At 46.4% G+C, this 26,629-nt stretch overlaps 1 protein-coding gene across 2 annotated transcripts in view; it reads left to right on the forward strand.

Annotated features, from left to right (window-relative positions):
- The window catches only part of rptor (regulatory associated protein of MTOR, complex 1), a 464,636-nt gene that overhangs the window by 34,589 nt on the left and 403,418 nt on the right, over positions 1 to 26,629 (forward strand). For both annotated transcript variants that reach the window (XM_068058405.1, XM_068058406.1), the window contains exons 2-3: positions 5,352 to 5,454; positions 15,662 to 15,744. In XM_068058405.1, the coding sequence (XP_067914506.1) occupies positions 5,352 to 5,454; positions 15,662 to 15,744 (186 nt within the window). The remainder of the gene's footprint in view (positions 1 to 5,351; positions 5,455 to 15,661; positions 15,745 to 26,629) is intronic.

Raw genomic sequence — 26,629 nt, forward strand, 5'->3', positions numbered from 1 at the left:
AGCCCCAACAAACAAATTTCTCTGCAGCACCTGTGGAAGAGCCTGTCACTCCAGAATTGGCCTTTATAGCCACTCCAGGCGCTGCTTCACAAACCACTGACCACCTCCAGGCGCGTATCCATTGTCTCTCGAGATAAGGAGGCCCAAAAGAAAGAAAAGAAGGTTGGACTTAGTGGCACCTTGTGGAGGACCAGATATGACTTTAAGTGAACAGTTGAGCTCAATTTAATTGAAAGAATAGTCTTCACACGATTCAGCTGAATGAATGCTGAGTCAATTGAAGTTTTTGTGAAACAGTGCTAACGTTATTGATTCAGCAGGGAGTAAAGAAATTTAGACTTGGTGCCAAAGCTGGCAGAAGATGAAACTGATCCTTGCAGAGGCCCTGTGAAAGTACATTAAATGTTCTTTATTGTTTTACATTCTTTTACTTAACAGTCACCATTATGAATTCCAAAAATTAATAAACTTGACTGAGGAATTAATCCACATTGCTAAATTCTGATAATTAATGGGATCACCTTTGGTTTTTACAAAAGAAGTGTATGAGTATACACTAAACAAAAATCTTGATAGATGTTTTGGCATTAACTGTTTCATGAGGTGATCAGATACTGTGAGCATAGAGATTCAAATATCTAATAAATATGTAAGTTGAAGCAATATGAAGATGGCAGTAAAAATAAAGACAGATTCAGGATTTGAAACTTTCAAATGTTTGAATTTGACTTTTTTCTTCCTACAAAAAAAGCTGAAAGCTCAGAAATTGGAATGGGAAAAGCACACTGTCATTTTTGATATCCTGTGATGGAGCAGTCACTCACTGTGCCTCATTGTTGTCTACTGAATACTAACTTGTTTAAGGGATCCATTAAATGTCAGGATTTGAAAATTTTACTGTTCAACAGGTTGGTTGTCTTTACTTCAAAGCGTTGTTTGTGTTCCTTCCATTCGGAACATATAATTGATGGTAAGAGCAAAATACTGCAGTTGCTGGAACTCTGAAATGAGAGCAGAAAGTGTCGGAAATACTCAGCAGGTCAGGTAGCATCCGTGGAGAGAGAAACAGTTAACGTTTCAGGTTTGCGACCCTTCATCAGAATTGGCAAAAGGTAGAAATGTAACAGTCTTTGAGCAAGTGACACGGGGGAGGGGGGGAGTAGAACAAGAAGGAAGGACTGTGATGGGGAGGAGGGGGGAGAGGTTAAATGACTAATGTCTTGGAACAGAATGCAAATGGAGTGATAAATAGTTGTAGCAAAAGACAAAGCACGAGTCCAGAGAGAGTGCTAATGGCAGAATAATGAACAGGTCTGTATGAAAGCAAAGACATGAAAAAATGGTTTAAAAATACATAAAATAAAGAATATATATATAAAATAATAAACAAAAAATAATAGTGGGACTCATGGTCTGAAATTATTGAACACAATATTGAATACAATATTGAATCCAGAAAGATGTAGAGTGCCTAATCGGAAAGTGAGGTGCTGTTCCTCGAACTTGCATTGATGTTCACTGGAACACTGCAGCAGACTGATGACAGAAATGTGGGCATGGGAACAAGGTCAGAATGAGATATTCCTAGGCTAGGTTTTAGGAAGCACTGGAGAATGCTAAAGGTTGCATGTAAAGAATTCTACAGTAAAGTTCCTCAACTGTGATATTTTAATTTGCTGGTTTAAATGAGCAGCACCACTTGTGAAGGTATGGCATTGTTTTTCCATTAGAATATATTTGGATTCCATGAGTTACTCCAAGATGGACTATGACAGAGACATGCTTTCTCCCATAGGCTTTTACAGCCATTGTAGAAATCTCTGAGATTGGTACTTAAAATTTCTGGAGTTTCCTATATTTCAGTATTTGTACAAGTGACAATTTAATATACTTAATGGTGTTATTTGAGAACAGCATGCCATCTGATATCCCACTGGGCGTGATTTTGCTTCGTAACAATCCTGTGGCAGCTGGAAGAAAGAGAGCCTAAACTCTTACAGAACCATAAAAGCAAAATACTGCAGATGCAGAAATCTGAAATAAAAACAAAGTGCTGGAAATACTCAGCAGGTCTGGCAGCATCTGTGGAGAGAAAAGCAGATTTAACGTTTCAGTTCTGAGGAAAGGTCAGAAGACCTGAAACCTTAACTCTGTTTCTCTCCACAGATGCTGCTTGACCTGCTGAGTATTTCCAGTACTTTCTGTTTTTGTATTTTACAGAACCATTGTTGAGTAGAATGTGTTAAATTGCTTGGAACATTGTTGAAACCATTAGTGTGACTTAAGTAAGATTAACTGCAATTTATTTACTTCAGTATACTGCAAAAAGAAAGACCAAGCTGTTAAGATTTTGGGATGAGTGGTTTCTTAATGACTGCAGTTGATTTATGTTTGCACAAACTGCAGACAGAATGTTTTGTTCTGAAGAGTTTTTGGAATTCTGCATTTCTTTTGGTTTCCTATGTGGGTTTTCAAAACGAGTGTGTTGACCTCCTTGGTCTTCCTGGTGTCGGTGCACTAATAATTTTAAAGCAGCCTTTATCATTTTGTAGGCTTTTAGACTTAAACAGGCAGGTGCTATAATTCTATTGAAGTACAAAATAATAACAGAAATCGAACAGGTTTTGTTGACCCTCTTTATAGAGGCTGATGACCTGCTGTGTATTTTTAGCATTTTGTACTTTAAAAATGCTTTAAATCTTAAATTAATTTTTCTCGTTACTGTAGAACAAATTAATTTGAGTACCATGCTTGGAGCTTGACAGAAGTGGCCCAGCATATTGAGAATATTTGGTAGTAGGACTTATGGTTTAGTGGGTCATGACGCATAGGCACCTGGCCAAGAATATCCCTCTGATTGGGTTCTCTGGTGTGCTAGCCAATTTCAGCTGGAGCAGCAGCAAGAACTGTGCACTTGGCTTCAGTTTCCTTTGGTGTGGAGAAAAAAGTACCAGTTCTGTTCCTGACAGCATGACTTCCATCACTCTGTTTGTTGGAGCATGCAGGATTAAGCTAGGCTGTTTTTCCTTCCTCCTAACAAAAAATCAACAATTTGCCGATCCTTGTTATGAAGGCTAGCTGTGAAGAATGACCACTTTTGACAGAGAGCTACAGGTATCTGTAGGATCTGATTTCAGCATTTTTATCTGCAGGAGAATGGTGAAACTAAAGAGGAAGAATCTTAACTCACCTTCCTCCCCTTTCCCAACCATCCTGATTGGGAGGAATTACATTGCCTTTTGGTTTGTGAGTATTAGGCTTGTTAAAAAACTGATTTTTCTGGGGACTTGTGCCATTGTAATAGTGCAGGATGAAGGTAGTGCAGTTGGTGTGTATATGGACTTCCAAAAGGCATTTGACAAAGTATCACATAATTGACTTCTTGGCAAAATTAAAGCTTACGGGATTAAAGGGACACGGGCAGCACGAATATGAAATTGTTTAATGGATCGAAAGCAGAGAGTAGTGTTGAACAGTTGTTTTTCAGACTGGAGGGAGGTATATGGTGGTGTGTCTCGGGTTGGTATTAGGACCGCTGCTTATTTTGATATATTAATACCCTGGACTTGGGTGTACAGGGCATAATTTCAAAGTTTGCACAGTCATAGTTATACAGCACAGAAACAGGCCCTTCAGCCCATCGTGTCCATGCTGGCCATCAATCACCTATCTATTCTAATCCCACTTTCCAGCACTTGGCCCATAGCCTTGTATGCTATGGCATTTCAAGTGATACGAAAATCAGAAATGTGGCAAACAATTAGGAGGATCGTAGCAGACTTCAGCTCAGATAAGGAGGGCAGTTAAGAGCCAACTCATTGGTTGACTCTCAACTGCTCTCTGAAGTGGCCGAGCAAACCGCTCAGTTACTCGGGATGTACAGTGAGTGCTGGCCTTGCCTGCGCTGCCATGTCCTGAGAATAAATTAAATAAAAAAAACTTGGGTATCAACAAGTAGCAATTTCTGTTCTGATATCCCACTGGAACTGCTTGCGCTTGGGGGAAATTCAGCAAGGAGCTCAAAGTAGGTTGTTTAAAAAAAAAAAAATTTTTTATTGCAATTTGTCACAGTTTGATCATTGTGCCAAATATACAGCCAGAAATCCTATTGTGTTCCAATGTTTGGTCATTACTTGCAAGTCGCAAAAGCTGAGATAGAAGTGGTGCAGCCAGTGTTTGAATCACAACTATGCTTCCTGCGATGTGTTCTAATTAAATGCAGAACCGGTGCAGCGAATGGCGAGATTTACAGTCTACGTGACCGATCTCACCATTGCAGGAAAATCTGGATCACACTGTAGCTGTCATTTTAGCTTTGAGATGTTTTTTCTTTGCATGTCTGAAAGGTGTCATTTATTGAGCAGGAATAATTTGGTAATGAGGAAGTAGAAGCCTGAAGCAACAAGTCCTATTGGCAAAGCCGTGAGTTCAGTGAGGGGGTGGGATATGGGGACAGATCAGTGTGGGGGATGGGTTGGAGTGAAGATGTAATTATAACCATCCTGAAACTGCTAAATGCGAGAGAAAACATGGACCAATTACATGTGTGTATTGGTTGATTTATGTAATTTTCAGTGTCAGCATTGTCAACTTGTATTTACTAAGTGTGTTGTGCAACTGCAATGCTAGAATTTAACCAACTATTGCTCAGTTTTTTTTTGAGAACTGTTCATTACTGCCCCATTGACGACAGTGCCTTCTGTCGCCAAGGCCCTAAGCTCTGGAATTCCCTCCCTAAAGCGCTCTGCTTCTCTTTCCTCCTTTAATATGCTGCTTAATAACTACCTTTGATCAAGCTTTTGGTCACCTAATATCTCCTTAAATGGCTCAATGTCAAATTTTGTTTGATAACACTCCTGTGACATGCCTTAGCTTAATGTAGTAAAACGTCCTGTTAAATGCCAATTGTTGTTGAGCTGTACAGTTGTTAGCAAATATGTGTTCTAGTTCTGAGTAAAATATCATTTTGTATCTATGTTTAGAAAGAATACTTGGTAGATTGGGATGGTTTACTTTTAAATTTGTTCAATTATATCTCTCTCTGGTGAAACTATATACTGTATTAAAACACCTTAGATGTGAATATAACTTGTGATTCGCTTGCACTTTCCAGTTCAATTTTTTTTCAGGCATAACCCACATAAGAGCCACAAGAATAAAATTTGCATTCTGACTCATTACAAACTAACACCCTACGTTGAAAATGAATGAAAGCTAATAAGTGATACTTGACACTACTTGCATGCATTGATTCAGAAAGAGGAACTGCTTATTTGTCATTAGTCCTTTTATTGAAAAGTAGGGAAAAATGTGATTTTTCTGGAGTAACTTTATTTTATTGTATTTTTTAGATGAAAACTGTGAGTGTTGCCTTAGTTCTATGCCTGAACGTTGGTGTGGATCCCCCAGACGTGGTGAAAACTACTCCCTGTGCTCGTTTGGAGTGTTGGATAGGTATGTAATCTCTTGTATTCATGGGAAGAGGTATTCTTTAACGACTGTGTTCATTTTTTCAGTCACACTTCTAAATGCTTAATTATATTTTAAGATGTTTAACTAGACTTGAAAATTTACTATCCAAGATTTTAAAAAAAATTTGCCTTCACCTTTTCTGTCCAAGGGGCAGTCAAGCAGCCTTTGTTGCTGCCAAGAGTTGTGCTACGTGGCATTCCTTGGCATGCATTTTGCGAGTGTAACAATCACCTCTCTTGGGGGATCAGGTGGTTTGTTCAACCACATGTGCTGCAGTATATTGGCACACCAAAGCACTGAATCACAAAGCAGTAGGTGTTTGAGAGGTATCAGTTTTTGGAGCTAACCAGATGGACTGCATAAAAGCAAAATACTGCGGATGCTGGAAATCTGAAATAAAAACAAGAAATGCTGGAAATACTCAGCAGGTCTGGCAGCATCTGTGGAGAGAGAAGCAGAGTTAACGTTTCAGGTCAGTGACCCTTCTTCAGAACTAGCAAATATTAGAAATGTAAAAGGTTATAAGCAAGTAAAGCGGGGATGGGGCAAGAGATAACAAAGGAGAGGTATTGATCGGACAAGGTCACAGAATAGCCGACCAGAAGGTCGTGGAGCAAAGGCAAATAGTATGTTAATGGTGTGTTGAAAGACAAAGCATTAGTACAGATAGGGTGTTAACAGACTGAAAATTGAACAGCCGCAAGTACGAACATGAAAAAAAAAAGTGGGTAAGCAAACTGAACAAACTAAGATGAAAAAAAATAAACACAAAATATTAAAAAGGAAAAAGAAAAAAAAAAACTGAAAATAAAAGTAAAATAGAGCCCGTCATGCTCTGAAATCGGACTCGATGTTCAGTCCGGCAGGCTGTAGTGTCTGCATAGCCTTTTCTTGGTGCATAATCTCCTGTGTTAAAAAATGTATAATGTATGTCTTTGTTCTGAATTTCCGTACACTCATAAAATACCCTGGAAATCCAACTTTCTTTTGATAATTATTACTTCATTATTTAGTAATTCAGCTTCTACCAAAATTATGCTTCTAACATTTAAGCAAATAACTGTGGCATGATGCAGTGCAAAGTCTGATCACAGTTCCTCAACCCACAGGCCAAGTGTCCTGTCTCAGCTATGTTCATGAGAATAGTGGTCTTCCAAAGGGGGAAAAAAAATCCAGGTTTCTTTTGTAATCCTCTAATTTACAGGATATTAAGCAGTCATCATAGCTGACCTACTTTGTGAAATCTCTGGATTTTGTTTGCAGGAAAGGAAGAGGAGGACAGAGAAGGGGAGGAAATGTAAAATTAGTTAGTGAAGGACATGATTTTTGGTCTATTAAATAAATGAGTTCTTTTGGGATACATAAACTGGCCAGTGTTAACATTTGGTTTAGCTCAGTTTAGTTTTAACTGTTAATTCATAGAACCTATTGGAACTGATTGAAGCTGGTGGAGAAATAAGTTGTCACTTGACCCAATAGTTTTACTTTTGTCTTGCACTGTTGAATATGCATGAATTTGTCTCTCGCTACAATTTCTGATTTTTTTTGTTCAACCTCTACATACAAGCACAATATACATTCTAATAGTGGGGGAGGGATGGAAATCCCTCGGGGCTTTCTAAAAAAAAAAAAGTTTCTTTCTGCCAGTTTTCTCCCTATTCTGAAGGTATTGTTTCTTTCTTTGAGTGTGGTACCATGCTGAAGTGAAACTTCATATGTGAGCTGGGACAGTAAGGATGATGATGACTGGCAGGTTGGTTTAACTGCTGTGGGCATCACAGATATGCTCAATCTTCTTCCCTGATGTCCAGCAGTGGTCCTTGGATACAGATCAGGACTGGAATCATTGTCATTTTAGAAATGTATTTATTTTCCCTCTTAATACAAAGCACTGTGATTAATTAATAGCACAGCCAGCCCAGCTAAGATTAATTAACTCAGCAAAAACCAAGAATCGAATCTGGGACATTGCTGTTTGTTGTAGTGCAGCTCCTCACCGCCACGTTGTCTTAGTATGGTCATCAGAATTGGATGGTCTTTCCTGCTTTTTTTAATATAAGGCCTGCTTCTTTGCATACTCAATTCTTCACCCATTTTGGCAGCAGTCTTGAATATTGGTGTACATATGGGGAAAAAAATGCAAGTCGCAGGAAAAAAGTCTTTTATTGTGCAGAATGTAGATTCTGGTAAAATTTGAAGGGTTTGCAGTGGTTGAAGCAGCGTGTTGGTTGCTACAAAGCTCCACTTGAGCAATGCCTGGATTTTGATTCAGACTCTTGGTGTCCTGTTGAGTGTTTCCAAGAGCAAATTTATTAAAATGATTTGCGTTCTTTCCTCTTATCCAAGACTACTAAGGTTTTTGGAAAACTTGTGTGAGTGACTTAATAGTAGAAATTGGTTGAGACCAAAGGTTGATTTACCCGCCTCAAAATGGAACTTGAACAGAATCACACTTCATGAGTTGATTTATTTGCTGCGCCAATACATGCAATAAGGTCCTAACTTAGTAACTCAGTTAAAGACACTAGTTCAAATTGGAATAGGATTTGAATCTGACCGTATATAAAGTGTCTTTATTGATGTATTGGCCCATCTGTTTGTTCCCTAGCCATGGTTTTGGTAGCTGGAGGGTTGGTACCATTGGCTTTCGTTGATGTCTGTTTGGAAGCCCATGTGCCAATATCAGTAAATACAGCTGTGCCTTCTCTATGCAGCATTGACTTGGCTTAGGCATTAAGGTCCTTTGAGGCTCAATCTGACATGCAGTTTCCCTTTAGGAAAACATCAATGGTTATTGATATGTTTACAAAAATGTTCATTCAAGAGCATAGTTTATCTTGAGACAGTCTTATGTTCTTATGGACAAGATTTTTGGCTTATGTCCTGTGAAAAATTCTGTTTCAATCTATAGAGTAAGCATGCTTGGGGTAGCAAATGAAAGTGTCCACCTGTTGCTTTGTTGTCTGCAAAAAAGATTAGTTTTGATCCACGCTGAAGCTTAAAGGCATTTAATATGTTCATCTGGAAGGTTTAGATGGTTAAACTGCAGTTTATATAAGCGAAATTTTCAGACTGGCAGAGTTTAGGTTTAATTTGGTCAATAAAATAATCGTTGCAGGGTTCAGCGGCTCAGATTTAGTCTGTTGCTATGAAGAACCATACCCTAGAGAGATCACATTGTTCCTCATACTCAGCTGTTTCCTTTAAACGAGTCTAGTATTCTGACTTCACTATCCTCTCAGCAACCCATTCTAGCTGATGGTAACCTTCATTAAAAGAAAAACTTCCTTAATTTTCCCATCACAATGCTGAACGATTGTCCTCTTGTCTTGTTACCTGGCTAATCTTGGCTGTAAACCTAAGGTCCTGAAAGGCAGTATAGAAATTAAAATCTTTCTTTATCTGAATGTACTTCTGTCAAAGGGTCGTAAGTCTGTGGAATTTACTACCCCAGAGTGCGGTGGATGTTGGGACGTTGAGTAAATTTAAGGAGGAGATGGACAGATTTTTAATTAGTAATGGGTTGAAGGGTTATGGGCAGGAAATTGGAGTTGAGGCCGAGATGAGATCAGCCATGATCATATTGAATGGCAGAGCAGGCTCGAGGGGCTGAATTGCCTACTCCTGCTCCTAGTTCTTATGTTCTGTTTAAGGTTCGTTCTACTCTCTCATTAAGTATGCCTCTAAGTTTTTTTTTCAGAACCTTTTGTATTTTGAGATTGAGTAATCCTAGTTTATAGGATTTTTCCTTACAGCTCATTCTTCAATCATTAAGGATTAGTCTGTTGCTTTCATCTACACTACCTGGAGAGCTTGGGTAGCCATTTTATGTCAGTGAGCTGAATTTAACGTATAATTTTAGATGTGGCTTCGCCATAGCACGATTTCTGGCTGGAGAAGGCTGGAAAAACTGTGCTCTGCAGCGGATTGTATTCTTATTGATGCCTTTTGACTCGGGATGAGAAATTTGTCAACAACAAGATCTTGTATTTATATAGCTTTAACATAATAAACTGTTAAGGCACTTCACAGAAGCATTAAAAACAAAATTTGACACCGAACCGCATAAGGAGATATTAGGGCTGCTAATAAAAGGTTGGTCAAAGAGAGAGGTTTTAAGGAGTGTCTTAAAGGAGGAAAGAAGGGCGGAGGGATTCCAGAGCTTAGGACCTTGGTAGTTGAATACATAGCTACCAATACTGGAGTGATTAAAATCAGGGAAGCTCAAGAGATCAGAATTAGAGGAGCGCAGATCCGATTTGTGGGTCTGGATGAGATTGTAGAGATGGGGAGGGGTGAGGCCACATAGGGATTTGAAAAAAAGGATGAGTGTTTTAAAATAAAGACATTGCTTAACTGGTAGCCAGTTTAGCTCAGCGAGCACAGGAGTAGTGGGTGAGTAGAACCTGGTATGAGTTTGGACATGAGCAGCAGAGTTTTGGATAACATCGAGAAGAGAGGGTAGAATGTGGGATGCTGGTCAGGTGTCCATTGGAATAGTCAGGTCTCGAGGTAACAAAGGCATGAATGAGGATTCCAGCAGCAGATGAGATGAGGCAGTGGCTGAGCCAGCCGATGTTACGGAGGTGGAAATGAGTGATTGCACGGATATGTGATTGGAAGCTCATCTCAGGTTCATATATGACACCAAGGTTCTGAACTGTCTGGTTTGCTCTCAGACAGTTGCCAGGGAGAGGGTTGGAGTCAATTGCTAGGAAACTGAGTTTGTGGCAGGCAATGAAGACAATGACTTTGGTCTTCCCAATATTTAATTGGAGGAAATTTCCGCTCATCGAGCTGTTAGACAATCAGTCTGACAATTTCGTGTCATTGGAGGCGTCAAGAGAGGTGGTAGTGAGATAGAGCTGGACTTTGTCAGCGAACATATGGAAACTGATGCTGTGTGACGGATGATGTCGCTGAGGGGCAGTATTTAAATGAGAAATAGGGTTTTGCCCTGGACTCCCTGCTTTTGTACTCCAGTACCCCTAGACACATTTCTCACTGGGTCGTAACACCTTTTAAACATGAGGTTTTATCAAATTTATGATTAGGAAAGTCTCAACTTTTTAAAGGACTAAGTTTTTGGGTCGGCATGTCATCTTACAGTTGGTGCCTTGCAGCAACTTCATATGGTAGTGTGTGGTCATAGAAAGAGGGTACTCGCCCATGGACATACATGCATGCTGTGAGTTTCTGATCTCAGCAATGTTGGTAAGAGCAGAGAAGAGCCAGATGCTTTCCCATGAGGAGTTTCAGGGGTATGAATGAATTCTGGGACCTGGTTACCTCACCTCAATCTGGGCTGGTGCATAAAGTTCCAATTTGGGAGAAGGGGAGAGAATGCACCAAAATGAGGGAGTGATAATCATATGTAGCCTAAATTTGCTGAAAATATTCACCATAGTGTGCGCTACTTTCTGATGCAGAAATCCAAGGCTGTTATAGCATGAGTGACTTATGCTATTATATGCGCCATGTTGAAGTCTGCTGATATTTTTGCACTGCTCCACAGAGACCGATAAAAGTAGAACAGCTCATGATCAGAGCTCTGCCCCCATTAAAATCATGGCGAGATTAAGTTTGCTGAATTAACGACACTGATCTATACTTAAACCATCACAGAATGGTGCGGGGATTCAATCAGTATTAAACCATATTTTGACACTATTTTGATGAAGTCCGCACAAAACTAAATAAAATTCCCTGGGTATAAAATGTTGAAGTTATACTCAAATGCAGCTATTTTGAAACAACTTGATTATTTTTCAGGTCAAGGGATTCTACTGAATTATTTTAAAACTTAAGTCTAGTAATAGGTGAGGTAAGGACTTCCTGATATTCATTGTAGGTTAGAGAAATCTCCATACCATCAGGAAAGGAAATATAAACCAGTTTATCAAATCCATTTAATCTTTGTTAGAAGTGCAATTTGGAAATAATTGAACCCCCAGCATTGGGCCAATAAAACGTCTGACACATTCTAGGGCTGGATTTAGTTGTGAAATTAATGGTGAGGCGATTGGAGCAAAACTTGTATTAGCAGATTGGTGCCCTTTGCACCGTCCTGATTATAAACGAGAATTCATTACAAAATAAAAAACAACTCCCATTTATACTAAGTAACCTTTTTAAATATGAGGAAATCTGAAGAAATAGTTTGACTCTTTTGTGGCGATATTAAGTAATCTGTTGATCCTTTCTGTGTCGTACCCTGGTACCTTGGATTTATATTAGATACTGACAGCGCCGCTGCTGATCAGCCACTCTCCTCGTTGCAAAGAATTCTAATTATTTTCCCAGCAATTGTGGAACAAGTAAAGCAAATAAAGTCCAAACCCATTAATCTTGCATTAATAATTGGTAAAATCATGGAAATAAAATGGAATTAATCACTGGAAGTAAACTTCATTACCATACTATCCAAGTTGACACTTCAGTGCAGTCTTGAGAGAGTGCTGTATTGTTGGAGATGCCGTCTTTCGGATGAGATGTTAAACCGATGCCCTCAGGTGGACGTAAACGATCTCATGGCACCATTTCAAAGAGGAGCAAGGGTACTATCTCTGATCACCTGACCAATATTTATCTCTTAATCACCATCACATAAACAGATTAACTGGTTGTTATCACATTGCTGTTTGTGGGAGCTTGCTGTGTACAAATTGGTTGCCCTGTTTCCTGTGTTACTATTGTGACTCCACTTCGTAAGTACTTTTTTGGCTGTAAAGCGCTTGGGATGTCCTGTCATCATGAAAGGCATTGTGTAAGTCTTTTTCTTTAAAGTAGCACCCAAAATGTGAGAAATGGCAGATCAGATCTAACTAATCCAATCTTGTTTTTTTTTAAAGTAAGCGTCATCCCAAGTAGATATTAAAAAAACCCATGATTTACATGGGGAGTGTAAACAGCAGCACAGATCACTTGAATCAAATGGCCTGTTTCCTCCTTGTAACCTTTTTTTCTATGTAGAATTTAAAAGTTTCATTAAACACAACCTTTGGCAACGATAGCATTCAAAACTGTTTCGCACCTTTGTTGTATAGTGTAAAATGCAAAGCAGCAGGAAAGAAATACCCACTTTCCTGGCAGCTTGCTAAATTCTTTTCACAATTGCATCCTGTGGTGTTAATGGCATTCTATTAACCGAGGGGTGTATCCAGTTTCATCCCTGGAGCATTGGTAATTGCCACTTAACTTATTTCAACACTATTATTTTTAATAGATTTACTGTGAATTTAAACATATACTAATGCTGATATTTTGAGCTTCAATTGTATTTAATTTTGAAATTTAGTTACTGAAGCAGGGAAGAGATGGTGAGCACTAGCCACTAAATCAACTAATGAAAGTGAAGAATATTGAATATTATACTTTGCTCAATTTGTTTTTTGTTGAATTTTGTTGGCTGTCCCTTTAAATCTAGCCTCAATTTTTAAGAACCAACTATAGACAGAATCTTGCACCACAGTTAACTCGGTTGCAAGTTTTGTTTGGAAGTTTATAAAGGTTGAGGGGGAAGTCGAGCTATCTGTGAGCAAACAGACCATGTGATTTGCTTGGAATTGTATAATGGCAATTTTTTTTAAAACGCTGGTTGGAAGTTATTTGAAATCCAGGACCTGTTTTAGAATGTATGTAGTTATTTGATCGCTGGACTCTGGAATCCTAAGGAAAATAGTCTAAGCTACTATCAATTCCCATAGCAGTAAGAAATACAAGAAACACCACTGCAACAGAATAGCTTAGCATTAAATCATGAGTTTTTATTGGTTTCCATTCAAGAATGTGGGCAAAATGATTGCTACTGTTTGTGTATTTATCACTGATATTTGCTCGTTCATCCTTAGTAAAATCAATTTGCTTAATAGCTTAAAGTTGCAAATAAAAACAGAAAATGCTGGAAAAACTCAGCAGGTCAGGCAGCATCTGTGGAGGGAGAAACGTTAACTCTGTTGCTGTTTCCACAGAAGCTGTCTGGCCTGTTGAGTATTTCCAGCATTTTCTGTTTTTGTTTCATTTCCAGATTCCACAGTATTTTGCTTTTGTATGTAGTTGCAAATTTCTATTGCTCATCAAAGATTGAGAGAGATCCTAAAGAGGCATAGGATAGTTCAATAGCTAAAACCAATCAACAGGTAAATTGTTCCGTTCATTACCTGGTGAAGATACTCTTGGAAACAGAGTTGAGAGTCACTTGTGAGAATGATCTGAAATTCCGTGGGCAAAAAAATCGAGATTAAGAAGGGTATAAAAGATGCAAAATGTAACTGTTTATAAAAATGAAAGGGCTCAAATTCAAGTCAATGGATCTGAATCTTGTGGATTTTTAACCATATTGGTTAGAAGACGGATTAAAAATTACCGAGGTTGCGTTCTTTTGTCTAGGTGCAGCGATCTCTATCTACATTCTTCAGAAAGTGGATGTAACATCTTGCCGCAAAAGCTTTGTTAAATGTACTTTGTTTGTGTCCTGTGATAAGTTGCATTAAAATTAATACTTCAGACAGCTGAGGGCATTGTTGTGGAAGTGATTGATGTGAAGTGTTGGTATAAATTATGCAATATGTCATGCAGTTGTCACTATGAAAAATAGGTAACTTGGGTCTGTAGGTGGTCTAAATTTAAAGATGTGAATTAAGTATGCAGCAATCGGGATTTTTAAAAAGATAATTCAAATAGCTTTCAGGTTTTCACCTTCCTTCAACTACCATTGGACAGGAAGGCAAGTGAGTTGTATCCCTACCACTGCCAGCTCTGCAGTTGTACATTTAACTGCTGGAGGTATGCAAGGATAGCCAGGGGTTGGTTTCTGCAACCCCACCCTGGAAAAAGCTCCTCTTTTCCACATCTCCCTGCCTCACTCTTGCTACCTTCTCAGTTGCCCAACCAAGATTGGCATCTCATTGTGCAGGGGGTGCACCCATGCCTTTCCTTTGTGTGGCTAAGATCAGCTTCTGTTTTTGGGCTACCTTGGCTTTTCCCCATTCAAAAAAAGTCTCTGGTTAATGTTACAGTTTTCTGCTCTAGTATATTAGCACAGCTAGTGGCCAAAGAGTGACGTTGGACAAGGTTCATCTTTGGTTAGCGATGATTTCAAAGAGGAGGTATGTGTATAAGTGTTGCCTGGGTTTATTTTAGTTTGGACTAGATTTTCTAGATTAAAATTAGTTGCTTTCCAGCGAACACATTTGATCCACCTATGAAGGTAGATCCTGCAGTGGATAAAACAAGTTTATAATCTATTAGATATTTTATGTAATGAAAGTGGTGAATCAAATTTTTTTTAAAAAAGTTCTTCGTCTTAAAGCTGCTGTTTCAAATTATATCTGAATAATTTTTAAATGTTGTGAATATGCTATATGTTCAGAATTAAGAGCACTGGAAATACACATCAGGTGTATCAGACACAGGCCTAGAATTTGCGGGAAAAAATAACCGTGTGAACGATGCACGCCATTATTACTGTGTGAATCGACCAGCAAATTGTGGCGAGGAAGCACTGCCCACTGAATCGCAAATTGCCACAAGCTGTCAGCTGATTTGCACTGCTGCACTGTTGGCTTTGTGAAATGGTATCTCACCTTTAGCCACCTGTGATTCTCATGAAGTTGTGGCAATTGCACCATAACTACCTAATAAACGTGCCGTAGTGCGTTCAGCCTGGCAATTAACAATGCCAGTGTGCTTTAACAATGTGATAACTGCCAATCAACATCTTTCCCAGAAATGTAAACTTTTTTTATTCATTCATGGGATATGGGCATTGCAGGCAAGGTCAGCATTCTGGGTATTACATCTTTTCATAGCAGTTTGATACAACTGAGTGGCTTGCTTGCCCATTGCAGAGGGAAGTTAAGTGTCAACCACATTGCTGTGGGTCTAGAGTCAATTATAGGCTAGACTGGGTAAGGATGGCTGGTTTCCTTCCCTAAATGATATTAGTGAAACAGCAATCCGGTAGTTTCATGGTCATCATTGATACCAACTTTTTATTCCAGATTTATTTGATTAGTTGAATTTCAATTCCCTAACTGCCTTGGTTAGGGTTTGAACTCACAGAATCACTGAAGCAAAATGGCTACTTTCTTCTAAGGCCATGGAGCTTAATGTGTTTGTTTTTTCTATATTTATAGTTGTAAGTGATTGTCTCATGCATTGAAATGTTTTTGCTGTTAATATCTTATAGATCCACTGTCCATGAGCCCTCAGAAAGCTTTGGAAAGTATTGGGGCTAATTTACAGAAGCAGTATGAGAACTGGCAACCAAGGGTGAGTTTTGTTTCATTCATCATTGTGAACAAATTTAGCAAATTGTGTTGAAATTACAGGACTTTACTAAAGGCACAGTTGTAGCCCAAACAGTGCAGAATTTGTAACTATGCTATTTACTAAGTAGGAACTCAATGTTATGAGATTGAGGAACTCTTCCATATACCTGATGGAATTTGTTTTCCAAGTTACGGGAACGTATCATAGTTAAGATTGTATTTATATAGCACATTTAATGTAATAAAATGCCCCAAGGTGCTTCACAGGAGCATTATAAAAGAAGTATGACACTAAGCCACAAAAGCTTGGTCAAAGAGGTAGGTTTTAAGGAGTCCCTTAAAAGAGGGAGGAGAGGTGTAGGGAGGATATTCCAGAGCTAGGAGCCTAGGCAACTGAGGGCACAGCTAGCAATGGTGGAAGGATTAAAATCAGGGATGCACAAGAGTCCAGAATTAGAGGAGCGCAGATATCTTGGAGGGGTGTGGGGCTGGAGCAGATTAGAGATCGGGAGGGTCAAGGCCATGGAGGGATTTGAAAACAAGATGGGAATTTTAAAATCATGACGTTGCTTGACCGAGAGCTTGTGCAGGTCAGAGAGCGTAGAGGTGATAGGGGAACAGGTCAAGATATGGGCAGCAGAGTTTTGGTTGACCTCAAGTTTATGGAGAGTAGAATGTGGGAGACCAGCCAGGAGTGCTTTAGAATAGTCAAGTCTAGAGGTAATGAAGGCATGAATGAGGGTTTCAACAGCAGATGAGCTGAGACGGGTGCAGTGGGGAAATGTTACGGAGGTGGTAATAGGCGGTCTTAGGGATGGCGTGAATGAGGTTGAAAATTACTTTCGGGGTCAAATATGACACTACGGTTGCGAATAGACTGGCTTAATCTCAGACTGTTGCCAGGGAGAGGAATGGAGTTGGTAGCTATGGAACAGAGTTTGGAGTGGGGACCGAAGACAATGGCTTCAATCTTCCCAGTATTTAATTGGAGGAAATTTCTGCTCATCCAGTAGTAGACTTTGGATAAGCAGTCTGATAATTTAGCAACAGTGGAGGAGACGAGAGAATTGGTGGTGAGGTGGAGCTGGGTGCCATCAGCATACATGTGAAAACTAGCACTGCTTTCAGACGATGTCGCCGAGGGGCAGCACAGAGACGAGAAAGAGTGGCGCAGTGGTTAGCACCGCAGCCTGAGAGCTCCAGCAACCCGGGTTCAGTTCTGGGTACTGCCTGTGCGGAGTTTGCAAGTTCTCCCTGTGACCACGTGGGTTTCCGCCGGGTGCTCTGGTTTCCTCCTACAGCCAAAGACTTGCAGGTTGATAGGTAATTTGGCCATTGTAAATTGCCCCAAGTGTAGGTAGGTGGTAGGAGAATGGTGGGGATGTGGTAAAGAATATGGGGTTAATGTAGGATTAGTATAAATGGGTGGTTGGTTGGCACAGACTTGGTGGGCCGAAGGGCCTGTTTCAGTGCTGTATCTCTAAATAAAAAATAAATAAAGTAGAATTGGGGGGGGGGGGGGGGTCCAATGATAGATCCTTGGGGGACACTAGAGGTATCTGAGCAGGAGGAGAAGCCATTGCAAATGATTCTCTGGCTATGATTAGATAGATAGGAATGGAACCAGGTGAGAGCAGTCCACCCAACTGGACAACAGTGGAGAGGCACTGGAGGAGCATGGTGTGGTCAACCATGTCAAAGGTTGCAGACAGGACAAGGAGGAAAGGTTTACCTTTGTCACAGTCATAGGATGTCCTTTGTGATCTTAAGAGCTGTATCGGTACTATGGCAAGGGCAGAAACCTGATTGGAGGGATTCAAACATGGAGTTCTGGGAAAGATGAGAACGGATTTGGGAGGAGACGTTCAAGGACGTTGGCGAGGAAAGGGAGTTTGGAGATGGGAGAGTAGTCTGCAAGGGCAGTGGGGTCAAGCATTGGTTGTTTTTGGCGAGGGGTGATGATGGCAGATTTGAAGGAGAAAGGGGCAAGAATATCAGCTAACCTGGGGGTGAAGTTGGGTAGTCTGAAGCTTGTGTTTCCTGGTGGCAGAAACCTGAAATTTCTGCATGTTCTACATTTGTGGTGTTCATTTAATTCAGTATTACTCCATTAGTTCCTTAACGCTCTGATACCACTTGTTTCTCATTCAGCTTTATCTGTTTTTGGTAGCTTTTAAGTTTTAGGTATAACTCAAATTGGGACTTATGTTCTTGTTACAGTTGATGAATAAAAAAGTAAGAACTGTATAAGTCAATAACTAGAACAATTTATGGCTTGAATTTTAATTGCCTTATGTATAGTGCCTTGGTTTTATGGCCCTTGGGAGCCGAGGAGCTGTTGACCTGTTTCAAAGCTCAAACTGCATGGAACTGGTCAGTATGATTGCTGCTGATGTACCAAAGGAACTGATCAACTGAATTCTATTTCTATTCATCTTTCTTCTTTAAGTGTCCTAAATTGAGTTGAAAGTAAAGCTTTCAATCACAGCCTGAGAAGCTAGAATAATGGAACCAGTGGATAATGAGCCATGTATTGTAAAGTCTGTCACCGTGGAGTTTGTTTATTTTCCAAAGGTCACTGCTATACCACAATTAATTGTGGTCCTGAATAAATTTGGGATTCAGGGTTATTGAAAATGCAGCTAGGTAATACTGTGGATAAGCATTCTAGGTAGATCGAAAGAGATCTATATAAGTGGGCTAGATAGACAAAGCGATCTATCTGCCTGAAACAGTTAATATGATGCAGTCCATTTAAAAAATTCTTGAATTTATATAGAATCAGTTTTTTAATTGGTTATACGTTAATCAGTGTATTGCATATCATCCAGTAGGGGATTTTCCTTTGCATGAGTTTTGTTCGCTGAGGCATTACAAGTGACGCGATTCTCTCCTTTTGCATTCTGTGCAAGTCTTGACGTCTCGGATCAGTCATTTCCCTTTCACCCTTCAAGATGAATGTCTGTTGCTTTCCAGCAGCAAAGTTTCCTTGCCTTTTGTGTTCAGAAAGCTCCTTTAAATATTTCCTATACCCCTTTAAAACCTGATTCGTTGATTTCTCTGGGTAAATGGAACAATATCAATCTCATTCAAAAAAAGTTTAGGCCTCCAATATTTTTTGAAACATGCATTTAGTTACAAAGCAACATATTGCCGATGTTACGCGTGGAGAGAAAAAGAGAGTTAACATTTCAGGTCTGTGATCTTTCATCAGAACTAGCAAAAGTTAGAAATATAATAGGTTTTGAACAAGTGAAAAGGGGCAGAGTAAGAAAAACAAAAGGGAAGATCTGTGATAGGGTGGAGGAAAGGAGAAATTAAATGACAGAAGGTTTCATGGTACAAAACCAAGGGGAGTGGTAATGGGGCAAGTGAAGAAACAAAGGATATGTCTGGATGGGGTGTAACTGGCAGGATAGCAGCCATCTACACACAAAGTAAAGGGATCAAGAATGAAATGGGGGGCTGGGGGTGGAGGGTGAGGGAAACAAACCAGCAATAAAATGAGATTAAGTTCTAAAATTATTAAACTCAATGTTGAGTCCGCGGAACTGTAAAGCCGGACTCAGAATTGAGTTCGATCATTTTAGATCAGGGTTGTTCAACATACGGCCCGTGGAACAGGACACAGCCTGCCAAAGGTTTCCACCCAGCTCACGGCTGTAAACTTCCCAATGGGTTTTCCAACAATTTTTAAAAGCCCGCCGGAAAACCCCAAATCTGTCCAATGTTCGGAAGTGCGTTACTCCTTTAGCAGCTGTCAGCTGTGAAAATGACAGCGCGATGTTTTTAAACAAACTGAGCAACCAGAAAACTGCTGTGCTGAGTGTCCTGCTCAGTGCAACTGTCAGAGGGAGAGGGGCGGGGGAAAGGGAGAGAGAGGGGCGGGGGAAAGGGAGAGAGAGGGGCGGGGGAAAGGGAGAGAGAGGGGCGGGGGAAAGGGAGAGAGAGGGGCGGGGGAAAGGGAGAGAGAGGGGCGGGGGAAAGGGAGAGAGAGGGGCGGGGGAAAGGGAGAGAGAGGGGCGGGGGAAAGGGAGAGAGAGGGGCGGGGGAAAGGGAGAGAGAGGGGCGGGGGAAAGGGAGAGAGAGGGGCGGGGGAAAGGGAGAGAGAGGGGCGGGGGAAAGGGAGAGAGAGAGGGGGGGCGGGGGAAAGGGAGAGAGAGAGGGGGGGCGGGGGAAAGGGAGAGAGAGAGGGGGGGCGGGGGAAATGGAGAGAGAGAGGGGGGGCGGGGGAAATGGAGAGAGAGAGGGGGGCGGGGGAAATGGAGAGAGAGAGGGGGGCGGGGGAAATGGAGAGAGAGAGGGGGGCGGGGGAAATGGAGAGAGAGAGGGGGGCGGGGGAAATGGGGAGAGGGAGGGGGGCGGGGGAAATGGGGAGAGGGAGGGGGGCGGGGGAAATGGGGAGAGAGAGAGAGAGAGGGGGGCGGGGGAAATGGGGAGAGAGAGAGAGAGAGGGGGGCGGGGGAAATGGGGAGAGAGAGAGAGAGAGGGGGGCGGGGGAAATGGGGAGAGAGAGAGAGAGAGGGGGGCGGGGGAAATGGGGAGAGAGAGAGAGAGAGGGGGGCGGGGGAAATGGGGAGAGAGAGAGAGGGGGCGGGGGAAATGGGGAGAGAGAGAGGGGGGCGGGGGAAATGGAGAGAGAGAGGGGGGCGGGGGAAATGGAGAGAGAGAGGGGGGCGGGGGAAATGGAGAGAGAGAGGGGGGCGGGGGAAATGGGGAGAGAGAGGGGGGCGGGGGAAATGGGGAGAGAGAGGGGGGCGGGGGAAATGGGGAGAGAGAGGGGGGCGGGGGAAATGGGGAGAGAGAGAGAGAGAGGGGGGCGGGGGAAATGGGGAGAGAGAGAGAGAGAGGGGGGCGGGGGAAATGGAGAGAGAGAGAGAGAGGGGGGGCGGGGGAAATGGAGAGAGAGAGAGAGAGGGGGGGCGGGGGAAATGGAGAGAGAGAGAGAGAGAGGGGGGGCGGGGGAAATGGAGAGAGAGAGAGAGAGGGGGGGCGGGGGAAATGGAGAGAGAGAGAGAGGGGGGGCGGGGGAAATGGAGAGAGAGAGAGAGGGGGCGGGGGAAATGGAGAGAGAGAGAGAGAGAGGGGGCGGGGGAAATGGAGAGAGAGAGAGAGAGGGGGGGGGGCGGGGGAAATGGGGAGAGAGAGGGGGGGGCGGGGGAAATGGGGAGAGAGAGAGAGAGGGGGGGGCGGGGGAAATGGAGAGAGAGAGAGAGAGGGGGGCGGGGGAAATGGAGAGAGAGAGAGAGGGGGGGGCGGGGGAAATGGAGAGAGAGAGGGGGGGGCGGGGGAAATGGAGAGAGAGAGGGGGGGGCGGGGGAAATGGAGAGAGAGAGGGGGGGCGGGGGAAATGGAGAGAGAGAGGGGGGGGCGGGGGAAATGGAGAGAGAGAGGGGGGGGCGGGGGAAATGGAGAGAGAGGGGGGGGCGGGGGAAATGGAGAGAGAGAGGGGGGGGCGGGGGAAATGGAGAGAGAGAGGGGGGGCGGGGGAAATGGAGAGAGAGAGGGGGGGGCGGGGGAAATGGAGAGAGAGGGGGGGCGGGGGAAATGGAGAGAGAGAGAGAGAGGGGGGGTGGGGGAAATGGAGAGAGAGAGAGAGAGGGGGGGCGGGGGAAATGGAGAGAGAGAGAGAGGGGGGGCGGGGGAAATGGAGAGAGAGAGAGAGAGGGGGGGCGGGGGAAATGGAGAGAGAGAGAGAGAGAGGGGGCGGGGGAAATGGAGAGAGAGAGAGAGAGAGAGGGAAGGGGAAATGGAGAGAGAGAGAGAGAGGGGGGGGGCGGGGGAAATGGGGAGAGAGAGGGGGGGGGGGCGGGGGAAATGGAGAGAGAGAGGGGGGGCGGGGGAAATGGAGAGAGAGAGAGAGAGAGGGGGCGGGGGAAATGGAGAGAGAGAGAGAGGGGGGGCGGGGGAAATGGAGAGAGAGAGAGAGAGAGGGGGCGGGGGAAATGGAGAGAGAGAGAGAGAGAGGGCGGGGGAAATGGAGAGAGAGAGAGAGAGGGGGGGGGCGGGGGAAATGGGGAGAGAGAGAGGGGGGGGGCGGGGGAAATGGGGAGAGAGAGAGAGGGGGGGCGGGGGAAATGGAGAGAGAGAGAGAGGGGGGGCGGGGGAAATGGAGAGAGAGAGAGAGGGGGTGCGGGGGAAATGGAGAGAGAGAGAGAGAGGGGGGGGCGGGGGAAATGGAGAGAGAGAGAGAGAGGGGGGGGCGGGGGAAATGGAGAGAGAGAGGGGGGGGCGGGGAAATGGAGAGAGGGGGGGGGGGCGGGGGAAATGGAGAGAGAGGGGGGGGGCGGGGGAAATGGAGAGAGAGAGAGAGAGAGGGGGCGGGGGAAATGGAGAGAGAGAGAGAGAGAGGGGGCGGGGGAAATGGAGAGAGAGAGAGAGAGAGAGGGGGCGGGGGAAATGGAGAGAGAGAGAGAGAGGGGGCGGGGGAAATGGAGAGAGAGAGAGAGAGGGGCGGGGGAAATGGAGAGAGAGAGAGAGGGGGCGGGGGAAATGGAGAGAGAGAGAGAGAGAGGGGGCGGGGGAAATGGAGAGAGAGAGAGAGAGAGGGGGCGGGGGAAATGGAGAGAGAGAGAGAGAGAGGGGGCGGGGGAAATGGAGAGAGAGAGAGAGAGGGGGCGGGGGAAATGGAGAGAGAGAGAGAGAGAGGGGCGGGGGAAATGGAGAGAGAGAGAGGGGGGGGCGGGGGAAATGGAGAGAGAGAGAGAGAGGGGGCGGGGGAAATGGAGAGAGAGAGAGAGAGGGGGCGGGGGAAATGGAGAGAGAGAGAGAGAGGGGGCGGGGGAAATGGAGAGAGAGAGACAGAGGGGGCGGGGGAAATGGAGAGAGAGAGAGAGAGGGGGCGGGGGAAATGGAGAGAGAGAGAGAGAGGGGGCGGGGGAAATGGAGAGAGAGAGAGAGAGGGGGCGGGGGAAATGGAGAGAGAGAGAGAGAGGGGGCGGGGAAATGGAGAGAGAGAGAGAGAGGGGGCGGGGGAAATGGAGAGAGAGAGAGAGAGGGGGCGGGGGAAATGGAGAGAGAGAGAGAGAGGGGGCGGGGGAAATGGAGAGAGAGAGAGAGAGGGGGCGGGGGAAATGGAGAGAGAGAGAGAGAGGGGGCGGGGGAAATGGAGAGAGAGAGAGAGAGGGGGCGGGGGAAATGGAGAGAGAGAGAGAGAGGGGGCGGGGGAAATGGAGAGAGAGAGAGAGAGAGAGGGGGCGGGGGAAATGGAGAGAGAGAGAGAGAGAGAGAGGGAAGGGGAAATGGAGAGAGAGAGAGAGAGGGGGGGGCGGGGGAAATGGGGAGAGAGAGGGGGGGGGCGGGGGAAATGGAGAGAGAGAGGGGGGGCGGGGGAAATGGAGAGAGAGAGAGAGAGAGGGGGCGGGGGAAATGGAGAGAGAGAGAGAGAGAGGGCGGGGGAAATGGAGAGAGAGAGAGAGGGGGGGGCGGGGGAAATGGGGAGAGAGAGAGGGGGGGGGCGGGGGAAATGGGGAGAGAGAGAGAGGGGGGCGGGGGAAATGGAGAGAGAGAGAGAGGGGGGGCGGGGGAAATGGAGAGAGAGAGAGAGGGGGTGCGGGGGAAATGGAGAGAGAGAGAGAGAGGGGGGGCGGGGGAAATGGAGAGAGAGAGAGAGAGGGGGGGGCGGGGGAAATGGAGAGAGAGAGGGGGGGGCGGGGGAAATGGAGAGAGGGGGGGGGGCGGGGGAAATGGAGAGAGAGGGGGGGGGCGGGGGAAATGGAGAGAGAGAGAGAGAGAGGGGGCGGGGGAAATGGAGAGAGAGAGAGAGAGAGAGGGGGCGGGGGAAATGGAGAGAGAGAGAGAGAGAGAGGGGGCGGGGGAAATGGAGAGAGAGAGAGAGAGGGGGCGGGGGAAATGGAGAGAGAGAGAGAGAGGGGGCGGGGGAAATGGAGAGAGAGAGAGAGGGGGCGGGGGAAATGGAGAGAGAGAGAGAGAGAGGGGGCGGGGGAAATGGAGAGAGAGAGAGAGAGAGAGGGGGCGGGGGAAATGGAGAGAGAGAGAGAGAGAGGGGGCGGGGGAAATGGAGAGAGAGAGAGAGAGGGGGCGGGGGAAATGGAGAGAGAGAGAGAGAGAGGGGGCGGGGGAAATGGAGAGAGAGAGAGAGGGGGGGCGGGGGAAATGGAGAGAGAGAGAGAGAGGGGGCGGGGGAAATGGAGAGAGAGAGAGAGAGGGGGCGGGGGAAATGGAGAGAGAGAGAGAGAGGGGGCGGGGGAAATGGAGAGAGAGAGAGAGAGGGGGCGGGGGAAATGGAGAGAGAGAGAGAGAGGGGGCGGGGGAAATGGAGAGAGAGAGAGAGAGGGGGCGGGGGAAATGGAGAGAGAGAGAGAGAGGGGGCGGGGGAAATGGAGAGAGAGAGAGAGAGGGGGCGGGGGAAATGGAGAGAGAGAGAGAGAGGGGGCGGGGGAAATGGAGAGAGAGAGAGAGAGGGGGCGGGGGAAATGGAGAGAGAGAGAGAGAGGGGGCGGGGGAAATGGAGAGAGAGAGAGAGAGGGGGCGGGGGAAATGGAGAGAGAGAGAGAGAGAGGGGGCGGGGGAAATGGAGAGAGAGAGAGAGAGAGAGGGGGCGGGGGAAACGGAGAGAGAGAGAGAGAGAGAGGGGGCGGGGGAAACGGAGAGAGAGAGAGAGAGGGGGGGCGGGGGAAATGGAGAGAGAGAGAGAGAGGGGGCGGGGGAAATGGAGAGAGAGAGAGAGAGAGAGAGGGGGCGGGGGAAATGGAGAGAGAGAGAGAGAGAGAGGGGGCGGGGGAAATGGAGAGAGAGAGAGAGAGAGGGGGCGGGGGAAATGGAGAGAGAGAGAGAGAGGGGGCGGGGGAAATGGAGAGAGAGAGAGAGAGAGAGGGCGGGGGAAATGGAGAGAGAGAGGGGGCGGGGGAAATGGAGAGAGAGAGAGAGAGAGAGGGGGCGGGGGAAATGGAGAGAGAGAGAGAGAGAGAGGGGGCGGGGGAAATGGAGAGAGAGAGAGAGAGGGGGCGGGGGAAATGGAGAGAGAGAGAGAGAGGGGGCGGGGGAAATGGAGGAGAGAGAGAGAGAGAGAGAGAGGGCGGGGGAAATGGAGAGAGAGAGAGAGAGAGAGGGGGCGGGGGAAATGGAGAGAGAGAGAGAGAGAGAGAGAGAGGGGGGGCGGGGGAAATGGAGAGAGAGAGAGAGAGAGAGGGCGGGGGAAATGGAGAGAGAGAGAGAGAGAGGGGGCGGGGGAAATGGAGAGAGAGAGAGAGAGGGGGCGGGGGAAATGGAGAGAGAGAGAGAGAGGGGGCGGGGGAAATGGGGAGAGAGAGAGAGAGAGAGGGGGAAATGGGGAGAGAGAGAGAGAGGGGGCGGGGGAAATGGGGAGAGAGAGAGAGAGAGAGGGGGCGGGGGAAATGGGGAGAGAGAGAGAGAGAGGGGGGGGCGGGGGAAATGGGGAGAGAGAGAGAGAGAGAGGGGGGGGGCGGGGGAAATGGGGAGAGAGAGAGAGAGGGGGGGGGCGGGGGAAATGGGGAGAGAGAGAGAGGGGGGGAAATGGAGAGAGAGAGAGAGAGAGGGGGCGGGGGAAATGGAGAGAGAGAGAGAGAGGGGGGGGCGGGGGAAATGGAGAGAGAGAGGGGGGGGCGGGGGAAATGGAGAGAGAGAGAGAGAGAGGGGGGGCGGAAATGGAGAGAGAGAGAGAGGGGGGGGCGGAAATGGAGAGAGAGAGAGAGGGGGGGGCGGAAATGGAGAGAGAGAGAGAGAGGGGGGGCGGAAATGGAGAGAGAGAGAGAGAGGGGGGGCGGAAATGGAGAGAGAGAGAGAGAGGGGGGGCGGAAATGGAGAGAGAGAGAGAGGGGGGGGCGGGGGAAATGGGGAGAGAGAGAGAGGGGGGCGGGGGAAATGGGGGAGAGAGAGAGAGGGGGGGGCGGGGGAAATGGAGAGAGAGAGAGAGAGAGAGAGAGAGAGAGAGAGAGGGGGGGGGCGGGGGAAATGGAGAGAGAGAGAGAGAGAGGGGGGGCGGGGGAAATGGAGAGAGAGAGAGAGAGAGAGAGAGAGAGGGGGGGCGGGGGAAATGGAGAGAGAGAGAGGGGGCGGGGGAAATGGAGAGAGAGAGAGAGAGGGGGCGGGGGAAATGGAGAGAGAGAGAGAGAGGGGGGGCGGGGGAAATGGAGAGAGAGAGAGAGAGGGGGCGGGGGAAATGGAGAGAGAGAGAGAGGGGGGGGCGGGGGAAATGGAGAGAGAGAGAGAGAGAGGGGGGCGGGGGAAATGGAGAGAGAGAGAGAGGGGGGTGCGGGGGAAATGGAGAGAGAGAGAGGGGGGGGCGGTGGAAATGGAGAGAGAGAGAGAGGGGGGGGCGGTGGAAATGGAGAGAGAGAGAGAGGGGGGGGCGGTGGAAATGGAGAGAGAGAGAGAGGGGGGGGCGGGGGAAATGGAGAGAGAGAGAGAGGGGGGGGCGGGGGAAATGGAGAGAGAGAGAGAGGGGGGGGCGGGGGAAATGGAGAGAGAGAGAGAGGGGGGGGCGGGGGAAATGGAGAGAGAGAGAGAGGGGGGGGCGGGGGAAATGGAGAGAGAGAGAGAGGGGGGGGCGGGGGAAAAGGAGAGAGAGAGGGGGGGGCGGGGGAAATGGAGAGAGAGAGAGGGGGGGCGGGGGAAATGGAGAGAGAGGGGGGGCGGGGGAAATGGAGAGAGGGGGGGGGCGGGAAAAATGGAGAGAGGGGGGGGGGCGGGGGAAATGGAGAGAGAGGGGGGGGGCGGGGGAAATGGAGAGAGAGAGGGGGGGGCGGCGGAAATGGAGAGAGGGGGGGGGCGGGGGAAATGGAGAGAGAGAGGGGGGGGCGGGGGAAATGGAGAGAGAGAGAGAGGGGGGGGCGGGGGAAATGGGGAGAGAGAGAGAGAGAGGGGGGGGGGCGGGGAAATGGGGAGAGAGAGAGAGAGAGAGGGGG

Source organism: Heterodontus francisci, chromosome 26, assembly GCF_036365525.1.
Source record: "Heterodontus francisci isolate sHetFra1 chromosome 26, sHetFra1.hap1, whole genome shotgun sequence".
Taxonomy (NCBI): Eukaryota; Metazoa; Chordata; class Chondrichthyes; order Heterodontiformes; family Heterodontidae; genus Heterodontus; species Heterodontus francisci.